Source organism: Plectropomus leopardus, chromosome 2 (assembly GCF_008729295.1).
Source record: "Plectropomus leopardus isolate mb chromosome 2, YSFRI_Pleo_2.0, whole genome shotgun sequence".
Taxonomy (NCBI): Eukaryota; Metazoa; Chordata; class Actinopteri; order Perciformes; family Serranidae; genus Plectropomus; species Plectropomus leopardus.
The window spans coordinates 10756460-10768172 of NC_056464.1; the positions used below are offsets into that span (position 1 = coordinate 10756460).

An 11713-nucleotide genomic window follows, 5' to 3' on the forward strand; every position below is an offset into this window, starting at 1 on the left:
AACATACATCGAGCAGCAGCAGCCACCCACAGTCTGACACAGCACATCCTGAGGACAAAGATGGACATATGAATCAGCAGCCGCAGGAATGTAAATGAGACGGACCTGGGCTTGACAGGGACTGAGGGCTGTTGTCAGCCACAGCATACGAACATGCCGTCTGCATACAGACTCGACCAGCAGGCCTGAAGCCCTGGCTGTTTAAAGAGATGACATGCCTTATGTTCTTAAACCAGCTGATGGCGATTTGACAAGTTGAGTGGCAGGTGACACCAGCGTGCTTGAGTTGATGCTGAGACAAGCCATTTTCCACCACCGCAACTTTTCTCTGAATTGTTGTAAAAGATTGTGAATCTTTGGTCTGAACTGAGCTTGACAAAGCATTTTCCCTCATGTGCCCTTTGTATTTGAATAATGAATCTCTTCACCGTCAGGAAATGGCAAGCTCTTTGGCCCAGAAGCACCTTCGATCCATCATCCTCAATGTGAGTATCAAGTCTGACATTAAAGTCTGAAAGTATTTCTGACTTTTTTCACTCTGCTTTACTGGCCATTAAGCTTTCAGGCGGCTATGAAACATCCAGGTGTGAGCACAGCATTTAAGCAGCTCCCAGAGGTCGTGTATGAAAGTAGTTACTATTAAAACACTGTAAAACTTTCTGTATACAAAGTATTGTTGTTTGAGACTGTGCTATGTGTGGGTTAGTCGGTGTTTGGGCGGCTGGAGCTTTCCTCCCAGGGACTACCAGTTCTGAAAATGTAAAGACTTACTCACTTGTGTTGCGTTGCTGTGATTGAGAACCAGTAAATGTGATATGGCATGAAGTCCGTGAAGTGGAAAAAAAAATCTGCTCTGAAAATGATTCCTTTTGGCACTGACTCTTCTGGATGTGTCTGACTGAAGTGGCTGCGAATGTGAGTGAGGAGGACGCTGTGCTGCAGCTCTCCGGGGCAAGGAAACGTCCTGAAGCAGCTCCAGCATTTTGCACTCTGTTAATGAGAACGGGTTTAATGTTGGACTCTCACAGCGTTTTTATGATGCCACATTGTTTTCTATGACTTCATGTATTATGCAGGGAGGGTAATCAGTCCATGAAGATGATTAGCATTATCAGCTCTAGGCTCACCTTTAGTTTCCTTTCACCGAAGAACAATTTAGATGTGTTTGTGTTGTGTGACTTGATTTTGTGCACAAACTGCAGCAGAAACAAATTGCTTCTGTGAACTCCTCTGAACTGCGCCTCTTTTCTAGCATGTGATCAGAGGGAATCGACCAATCAAAGCAGAAATGGCACATCAGTTGTATGTGCTGCAGGTGTTGACCTTCAACCTTTTGGAAGAACGAATGATGACCAAAATGGATCCAAATGACCAGGTAAACATTTGGGTGATGAAGTTTATGTTTGGCAGGTCACTGGCCAGTGTGTTCCCTTAATGCCATGTAATCTGTGAAAGCGTTCTCCCACATCACTAAATGAAACACAACATATGCCCTTTATATGTAGAAGAATATATAAAATCATCTGTTGTATGTTCAGATGAGCAAACATGGCCAACTGAACAGTGATATTCTGCATCCTAAACAAGTTCCAATAATCAGATGTAACCTTCTTTCAGTTTATACTATATATAGACAGATCTCCTTCAGCTGTTAATTGTTGACTGGAAAATTAACTTTTTTCTACTTGTTTTTGTCAGTGCTTGTTTACAGTGAAGATACATGTGGAAACATAATTTCTGATGTTTTTTCTCTACCAAGCGTACAATCAAAATCTGTCTTACTGTAAAATTGTACATTTTTAAAATCAGTTTGATATTACTGCTTTGTCTTGATTGTGATCAATTGTGTAATTTCTTTCTGTCTTTCTTCTTAACATTTCTTTGTTTTTCCTTTTTTTTCTAAATATAATATTTTCAACAAGGTGGTATTTTCATAAGCCATTTATGGCATATGTCTCTCCTTTACTTGTTTCCTAAAAATGGCAAAGGCATAACCCGCATTACTCTGCCTCTGATTGGCTTACCTTGACATTCACATCCTAAACCTAACCAATCCCACTCTTCTTGCCTAAACCTAACCAGCACAACACGGAAAGGAAACAAGCAATAACCAATTACAAGAGTAGGGCTGGTCACGCCTTTGTCATCCCAGGAGACGCAGATTCTCCTCCTGCACAATGTTCAAACTTTTTTGAGTTCTTGCTGTCTTTTTTATGTGCCTATATGTGCAAATAAACTAAACTTAACAGTTGTTGGCTTTGCTGTGTTTCAGACTCAGAGAGACATCATTTTTGAGCTGCGTAGGATTGCTTTTGATGGAGAAAATGACCCCACTGGAACAGAAAAGAGAAAGGCCATGTACACCAAGGACTATAAGATGCTGGGCTTCACTGTGAGTCTCCAACACAGATCCCACTTTCCTTTATAATACAGCTGTATAAATAGATTTGAATTGAAACCTTTACATTTAAAAAATAACTGCTTTACTTCTGTTTCAAATGCAGAACCATGTGAACCCAGCCATGGACTTTACCCAGACTCCTCCGGGAATGCTGGCTTTGGACAACATGCTGTACCTCGCCAAGGTTCACCAGGACACTTACATCAGGGTTAGTTTTGGTCTCATGCATGACTTAGCTCATCTCATACATGTGGACCTGCCAGCCACACCTAACATGTCTTCTCTCTCATGACAGATTGTCCTGGAGAACAGCAGCCGCGAGGACAAGCATGAATGTCCCTTTGGGCGGTGTGCAATCGAACTAACTCGAATGTTGTGCGAGATTCTGCAGGTTGGAGAATTGCGTAAGTAGATCCTGATTTGACAAGTGGTGTGGCCGTTAATCCACAATCTTAAAATGTCTCCGAAACACTGGTATTACACTCATTAATCCAGTCCAGGATCGTATGTGTGAGGAAAATGCCTCTCATACTAATTTTCTATATTTTTTTTCCTCTTAATGTTTCCTTTTGTTCAGCTAATGAGGGCTGCAATGACTACCACCCCATGTTCTTCACTCATGATCGGGCATGGGAAGAGTTCTTCTGTGTCTGCATCCAGCTGCTCAATAAAACTTGGAAGGAGATGAGGGCCACAGCTGAGGACTTCAATAAGGTCAGAGAGGAAACCCCTCTCACAGTCATCTTTATTTGTTTCCTCTCATACATTTATTTTTGGCAGTGTGCCACGATCAAAATATCTGGCGCTATGTATTCATTTTATATTTTTAAAGCCAGACTGATTATTCGGAGCACTGTAGGAATATATATACCGTTCAGTTATTCCTGGCACCACACTCTCAGAGCACAGAGCGCGCTCTGCACACAGACGGAGCAGCAGAGCGTCAGGTGCAGTGAAAGCAAAACTTAATTGTTCATTGCACTGAGTCCAAAAGTTTGCTTTTACGCGTCCTTGCAGCAGCTTCTCCAGTCATTTGTTGATCTAATCAGCTCTGACTAGATGGAAAGATCAGTTAGCCACCCTGCGAGTTAAACAATTCAAACTACTGCACAAAAAGAAATCATAATAAGTTCCACCTTAACTGCATTCACAGACCCACAAAACGTCTGAATTTAGAGAGGGGACGCAGATTGACTAAAAAAAAAAAGAGAGACAGATACAAGATACAACAAGATGAATATCAACACAGATCCATATAGCACAAATAATAAATCTGTACTGCAGCAGATAATAATAATTGTTTTCAGTCAGACATTACTTGATCTAATGTAACAGGCCAAATGTCGACCAGACATAAGATTGATGTTTGAAATCACTTATAATGCCAATTCCCCTCTTTGACCCAACTTTTATTGTGCACTTGCCACCAAAGGCAGAAAACTCACATATGAGATACATACGGAGCTGAAATTGTCATAGAATAAAATCCTCTCTTGGATAGAGATTAAATGGCTACATCTGACACAGCACTGAACTGTTAGAATTCAAAAAGAGAAATGCTGTCTGAATAAATGAACTGCATAACTAAGAATCTTGGAGCAAGGATTCATACTGAGGTTTGCCTGGCAGGAATGTGAGTAATGTCAAGCTTCATATTTAAACGCATTTAAAAACTACTGTGTTATCCTGCTGTTCGCGGTGAGCAGCCCACTGATGCAGACAGCTGAAAGGTTTTTGGTTTAAATAATATAAGACAGTTATATTTCTAATGCTGTCTATTTGATTCAAAGTACTTTGTCCAGATGATCACATTTAAATCGATTACTACTCATACAGACATTTATTTAGCAGGATAAGGAATAGGTTGTTACAGAGAACCTGGGACCATCAAGTGAATGTTGAAATATTTATGCCTGTCGATGGGGAATGATGTCTGTCAGAAAAATGACTTTCTGAATGGGGAAAACAGAGGATCTGTGAATTACAACTACAACAGTATTAACAGTTCACTAAAAACCCGTGCAGTAAAAACCCGCCAACTGATGATACTAACATACATGTCCATCACCACTAAACCCTCTGAAACCTGAGCAATTTGTCTTGATTTCTTTCATAACATGGGAAGACGGCAATGAGCAAGGACAGAAGAAATTACCAAAAATTTAAAAAAAAAAAAAAATAGTACAAGAAAATTACTTGAAAATTAGTATTAAATAAAAAATTAAATTAAATTAAATTAAACAAAGCAATGACCTGGAAAAGTGCTGAAAAAATTACAATAATGCTGTAAAGTGATTTTAAATAATTATAATTCTGATCATTCGTAAACGTAATTTTTTTCCTAGATTAAAAAAAAATATATATTTTTCTACATCTAGTTATTTATTGCAATTTGTAGATCATCTCTTACCAAGTTGCTCACTGCCTTTTCCCCCATGCTTTGAAAGAAGTCGCACCAATTTGCTCAGGGTTCAAAGGTTTAAATACTTGTGAAAGGCATTTCAAAGAAGCACAAGAGAGCTGATATCAAAGGGTTAATATTTAGGAAGTCTGACAGTTTTTTAAAATTTTTTTATTCCTCACTCATTATGTAATGCGTGTGTGTACTTAAACCCTGAGCAGGTGATGCAGGTGGTGCGTGAGCAGATCACCAGGGCTCTGGCGATGAAGCCGTCGTCTTTAGACCAGCTGAAGAATAAACTGCGAGGCCTCAACTACTCAGAGATTCTGCGTCTGCGGCAGTCAGAGAGAATGAGCCAGGACGACTTCCAGTCTCCTCCTATAATGTAAATATATAACAAAGTATAAGAAACAGTATAGTATTGTACACTTGTGCGTGTGTCCTAGTTGCTCATGCTGTGTTGGTTCTCCAGTGAGCTGCGGGAGAGAATTCAGCCCGAGATCTTGGAGCTCATCAAGCAACAGCGACTCAACCGGCTGTGTGAGGGGAGCTGTTTCCGCAAGCTGGGGAACCGCCGAAGGCAAGGTACATACAGTATCACTACAATCACTTTGCTGTTTCTCAACTGAAGGAGCACTGCTGCTGTTGTTGGTCATCAGCTGAGCATTATGTTCCTGGCCTCTTTTGTAGAGAAGTTTTGGTTCTGCAGACTCTCACTGAATCACAAAGTGCTGCACTATGGAGACCTTGATGAGTCACCTCAGGGTGAAGTGCCTTTTGAGCTACTCAGCGACAAGAGTAAGACATGTTTTTTTTTTTTACTTCAAGTTGCTCCATGTCCCAACTCTTTTCATTACAAGCATAATGAAGCATTCACTAGCAGACCAGACTGCATGTGTCAGTAGGCTGACCCTAATGAACGTCACTAGTAATTAAGTTTCTTTTATGTTCTCCTAGTCCCTGTCTCTGACATCAAGTCTGTGGTGACCGGGAAGGACTGCCCGCATATGAAAGAAAAAAGTGCTCTGAAACAAAACAAGGTAATATCATTTTCAATAGTTTGTTATTGACATGCTAGTCACGTCTGTTCTTTCATTCTTTGCTGACGCTGAGTGTGTTGTTTGTCTCGTTGCTTCTCTCAGGAGGTGCTGGAGTTGGCCTTCTCTGTCCTCTATGATCCGGATGAGACACTCAATTTTGTTGCACCCAACAAGTATGAGGTAAGCTCAGCAGCAGTGAAGATGCCCTTTTCAGTATTTTTATATGAACAGTGGGTAAAATATATGAAATGTGAATGGCGTCACTTTTAGTGAAGAGCCCACAGAGAGTTGTCAATTCACTCCGCAGTTCCCCTTGGCTCTAATGACCATTTTATCATCGTGTTTATTTTTTTTGGTTTTCTTTCCTGGGTTGGCGTATTCTCACTGGCTTTTATCAACCACACTTCCAGCTGCAGCAGCAACCCAGTCTAACTCCAAACTCGTCAAATATCAGTGCTTGGTCATTGGCCTTCAGCGTCAGTTACCAACAGATCGATGCACCCTTAAGCAGCGGTGTAAGACGCGGCAGCAGCAATTTTGATGCTCGGAATAACTGCCGTAGTAAGAGCGAAAAAGTCCCAAAAGGGCGGACAGGAGTGGAAGTGGATTGATCAAACAAACTCCAGACTTTGACCTGTGAGACAGCTGTTCGTGTCCAATGTGAAGCCAGAAGTCAATCGATTATTTAAATACAAAAAACATACTGCGTAATATGTTTTGCACACTACTTGTCACGTATGTCAGGGGACGTATGTAAAGTATGTCACGTGATGTCACATTACATTAGTTACAAACGTACTTGTTTTAAGCCAAACCATGTTGTTTTTATTTTAAACCCAACCACATACTTTTGTTGCATACACCCAAGAAAGAAAACCTAGAAAAAAATGTTTTTTACCTGTTTTCTAAGTTATTTTGAAAAAAAAAACTGCATTTATTAAGCAGAAACTGTACATTTATGGTGAAAACAGAAAGTTTATCTTGATACAAGGCATTTAAAGAGCGTCCAAAACTGATGCTGGAGGGGACCCAGAGCATCATAGTTTGACATTTAGGTTCACTGACTTAGTATCGGTATTTGATGAGTTTTGTGTGAGAATGTGTTGGCAGCAGACATCTGTGTAGAGCGAAAATCTCCCACAGTATGCCACCTACTCAATACCAAACAGCAGACAGACACAGTTTGCGTCCAGGTAAGATGTAGCATTTAGCAGCTAAAAGGACAGATACTTCCCTCTAAAAGGAAAGTCAATATTAGAGTTGCATTCATTAGGCCCCCCCCCAAAAAAAAAATTTAAGCTAATGTTTCATCAATAGGCAACTGCTTGCTAACATGCTCACTATAACCACTCTATAAGGTGTAATATGTCAGTGTTGTATTTTCAGCATTTTTTTCTGCCATCCAGTGGCCAAAAAAGTTACTAATGCAGCTGTGACTGAAGAGCATGCTCAGTCAGAACGATGCAAATTCATTCTCATGTCTGATATTTTCGTAAATCTGAATGTCCAAATCAACTACCTAACCTACAATTTGTTGGGTAACATCCCTTACCCAGCACAGTATAGCTACAGTGAATGACACAGTATTCTGTTTGCGTGGTTGTGTGTGCGCGCGCGATGTTTGCGGAGCAGTACTGCATCTGGACTGACGGGCTGTGTGCGCTGCTGGGCAGAGAGATGGGCAGTGACCTGACGCGCAGCGACCTAGATACTCTCATCAGCATGGAGATGAAGCTCCGCCTCCTCGACCTTGAGAACATCACCATCCCAGAAGCCCCGCCCCCCGTGCCGAAGGAGCCTAGCTCGTATAACTTCACTTACAACTACAGCTGAGATGTGTGTGTGTGTGTTTGCAGTGCATGCGTGTGTATCTCAAAGATGAGTATACTCGATCTTTTGATGATATTAGCTGCAGATGTGTGCACCAGAAAAGGTTACTTTGATTTTTTTTACATTTTTTTTTAACATTTCAGAACCCTGGAGACTTCTCTCCATTCGTGCTCGTGATGCTGTATGGTTCATCAAATAGGAGAAATGTGTTCATAGCTTCACGGGGAGTTCAGAGGGTCAGGGTCCACCACAGAGCGGTACTCCAGGAGCTGGTAGGGAGTGAATCTCTTTCACCAGTACAGTCTCCAGGCAACGTCTCCTTCACTCTCTGCTATTTAAAGGCACAGACCCTCCTATTAAGTGGAGGAATATGTTGCCTGATGGGGAATGTGGATGAAAAGCTATCTGCAAATTAGTCTTTAATCGAGTACATTTTAGTCAAATGGCCAATCAAGCCGTGCATGTGGTTTCCATGGCAACAGAGGATGAAGTCGCCACCATTCCAGTTTTAATCCCGTGTTCACTTTGATTCTGTCTGTCCCTTCCAAATGATGGACACACGGTTAAACTTCACACAGAGTAAAGTGAGCAGCTGTGTCTTGCTTTAAGGCCACCTCAGTAGGCAGGAGAGATGATGTCAGGGGGGATCAAAGGTGACGTCCGTGGTTCAGAGGACTGTTTCAGTAATCAGCACACTGTCCTGCTGCCCATCGAGGTCTGTTAATGTTAATATATCTGACCAGTAGGGAAAAAACATACCTTAAATTAAGTGAAAAGAGAGCTGGAAACGTAATTTCAAAAGAGTCTACTTAGAGGAGAAGCAGATAAGGTGTCAGGATAATATGTTATTTTATATTATGTCGGTCATACTGGGACACAAAAGCCCAGGGCTGAGACTAACTTTTTTTTTTTTCATGAATTGATCATTAGCTTTATGAAATAACATATATTAGTGGAAAATGCTCATTACAATTTCCAAGAAGTCTTCAAGTTAACATGCCTAAATAGCTTGTTTTGTCTTGAGTAATGTTTCAAAACCCAAAGACCTTCAGTTTGTTATGATGGAAGACAAAGAAAACCAGCAAATGATCACATTTGAAAAGCTGGAACAAGTGAATTTTGACCTTTTAAAGTTAAGGGTTTGCCAACATTTTTGCAGATTAATTGCCTGTCCATTGACTAATCAGGTATTACTGTAATCGTTTCAGTTACACTGAAGTAGTGCTTGCAGCATATTTGTCTTTATGGCTTATGTTTACACTCATGCCTCTTCAGATTGTTTGACTCACTTCTCTCCGCAGACAAATGCTCCTTTTCATAGGTGCTTAAACAGTGCAAGTCGATAGATCCCATTGAATTAAAACTGTTCAAGTATGTAGTGTGACGATAGATACCCTCACCTACTGTATGTGTCTGTAAGTGTGTATTTGTGTGTGTGTCTGTGTGTTCAGATGTAGAGGCTTAGTATATGTTTGAGAGACATGAGGAACAATCTTAGTATTTCATCAGCGTAATGCTCATGGAAGTCAAAGCTCCGACATCCAACACATTAAAAACATGAATTTTGTTAAATCATAGTCACTGCATTGCCTTACCAGTCAAAGTCAGCATGAATTTTGGGTAACATTAGCATTTATAAGCAGTACATGAATGGTTTACAATGCATAATTATAACATATAATGTGTGTTAATCAATGTCTTTCTTACCAACTATGACTTTTCCAATCAGACTCAAAAATACTTTATTGAACACTGGAGGGAAAATTGGTCACATTACAGTTGCTCTTAAATCTATGCATGAAGAAATCATAAGAAAAATAGAAAATAAAGTATGTAAACATATGTACATTATGTTAAAATACATAACACAGTTTATATATAGAGAGAAAATGTTAAAATAAGAAATAAGAAAATAAAGAAAAACATACAAATATGTGCATCATACTACTATGAAGCATTCATAACTGGTGTTAAAAAAATATTCAATGTTTGACAACAGTTAAAAATAGATATAATTATATATAATTATTTATCTTCAATAGTTAATAATATATAATAAGTTATGTATCGCCTTACAGTTTAACAACTTTACAGTGTCTTAAAGCACTAATTTACTGTTTATTTTAACTGTTCACTATTTACATGTACAGCAGAATTTAAACTTTTTAAAGGTGTATTTTAAATCCATCAAAAATATGGTTGTGAATCATTACTATGTTACCATATTATGCCACAATATCAAATGTTAACTGCTAAAGAAGTAGTGTGTGAGATTGAAAGCATAGTGATCTTTATTTTCAGGTGATTATACATTATATCGCCCTAAATCCTACTCACTGGACCTTAAACACACCAGTTATTAATACTTCATAGGAGGAGTAATAGTTGTAAAAAAAGACATTTACATAAAAAGTTATCCTCATATTGCCAAAACTACATTACAGTGTCTTATAAACCTATTAATTGTTTATTTATAGGCCATGACTGCTAAATTAGGTTTGGGTTAAGATAAAGTCTTGCCATATTTAGAGCTACAAGTTTCAGTGTCTTTACTGTAAAAAAGAAAACCTACCTGACATTCCAAGATGTATTTCAGCAGTTTTAAGGCTTATTTTCAGACTCTTGTCACGCTCCGCAGGCGAACAGGACAAAAGAGTCATTTGTTGGCCTGTTTTACTTAACGTGGCAGAGTCACGACCCTCAAGTGAATGAAAGCGAAGGCCAAAAACAGCTGAGTGACATGGCCGTGGGCATCGGGAACAGCTAGTGCTGCTCATGTGTCGTCTGAGCAGATAGTATTGTGTGCTTTGTATACAGTGATATAAATTGTAGTACTATTGCTTTGATGTCATTTTCTTACGCTGTTTGTGTATTCTGTTCATGTAAAGTCCTGTCGGCATCTAAACCAATACTAATCACTTGTTAATGCAGAATAGAATTATATTTTTGTAAATGATTGTACAATCCTATCAGCTGTGAAGAGAATGGGTATCAAGATAACAGCGTTTTCACTTTGCGTCACTCTGTACAGAACATTCAACACAGTCGTTACCGTGGAAGGACATTTCACACTGAAAAAGAAAAAAAAGTTTGGAGTCTTCACATTTTTTAAAGTCACAAACATGTTTTTCATCCTGCGAGCACCTCATATGTTTAGGAATGACACCCACTCCAGCACCTAATGATGATGTCAGTGTTAATGTATCTTATAATGCTAATGGGAGTAATGAAGATTGCCATTACTGTTGATGCTGTTTGTGAAAAGGAATATATTTGATTTTTGTTTTTTTTAAATGATGTTTTTGCTGTTTGTTTTTTTTAACTGATGTTGGAGGTTTTAAAGGTTCCCTATGGAGTTTAAGACCTTTAGTGGTGCTGCGGAGCTGTTTTCTTTAAATACGTTCCTGTTTTGTTTTTGTTGTGCACGCAAACAAGGACGCGCATGCATGCAGTACACATTCCTGCCAATGCTTTCGCAATGCTCCACTGATCAACAGGTGGCTGTAATTCACCAAGAAATGCAGCATTATGCCGGAAACAGCAGCATAGAAGAAGACTGCAAGCTATCAAACATGGATGTAAACAATACTAAATTTAAAATACTTATAAAAATCAACTTTGCTAATGTTAGACCTTAAGGAGGTACACAGTGTGTTTCGGTGAGTAACGGTGAATGTTAACATGTTTGTTTACAAGAAAACTCCACAGGGCCCCTTTAACTGCTTAACAAAAGGTTATTTTATATTCCAGCAAGTCATCGAACTGCAGCTAAAATATATGAATAACCACAAAATACCACAGTAAATAAAGGATCGTTGCATTGGATGTACTAATAGTATGACTTGAAGTTTTTTCGCATCTGGTACTCTTTTACATGACTTGCTAAAATATTTATTTACACTTGCTAGTGATAGTAAAGAATGACATGTTGTTAGTGAACAACATCTAATCTTAATATGATATACATATAGATCATTGTATGTATATACAGTATTGTGTTGCCTTATTGAAGAAAATGTATTATGTTTTGTGTGAATAAAT

At 39.1% G+C, this 11713-nt stretch overlaps 1 protein-coding gene across 4 annotated transcripts in view; it reads left to right on the plus strand.

Moving 5' to 3' along the window:
* elmo2 (engulfment and cell motility 2) overlaps positions 1-9491 on the plus strand; it is a 30133-nt gene extending 20642 nt beyond the window's left edge. For 3 of the 4 annotated variants that reach the window (XM_042500751.1, XM_042500767.1, XM_042500759.1), the window contains 12 exons: positions 435-485; positions 1253-1375; positions 2273-2392; positions 2505-2609; positions 2697-2805; positions 2979-3115; positions 5024-5187; positions 5275-5387; positions 5493-5600; positions 5760-5842; positions 5945-6022; positions 7475-9491. In XM_042500751.1, the coding sequence (XP_042356685.1) occupies positions 435-485; positions 1253-1375; positions 2273-2392; positions 2505-2609; positions 2697-2805; positions 2979-3115; positions 5024-5187; positions 5275-5387; positions 5493-5600; positions 5760-5842; positions 5945-6022; positions 7475-7675 (1392 nt within the window). In that variant the 3' untranslated portion in view covers positions 7676-9491. The remainder of the gene's footprint in view (positions 1-434; positions 486-1252; positions 1376-2272; positions 2393-2504; positions 2610-2696; positions 2806-2978; positions 3116-5023; positions 5188-5274; positions 5388-5492; positions 5601-5759; positions 5843-5944; positions 6023-7474) is intronic. The other variant, XM_042500778.1, reaches the window with a different exon arrangement.
* Positions 9492-11713: the final 2222 nt, after the last annotated feature.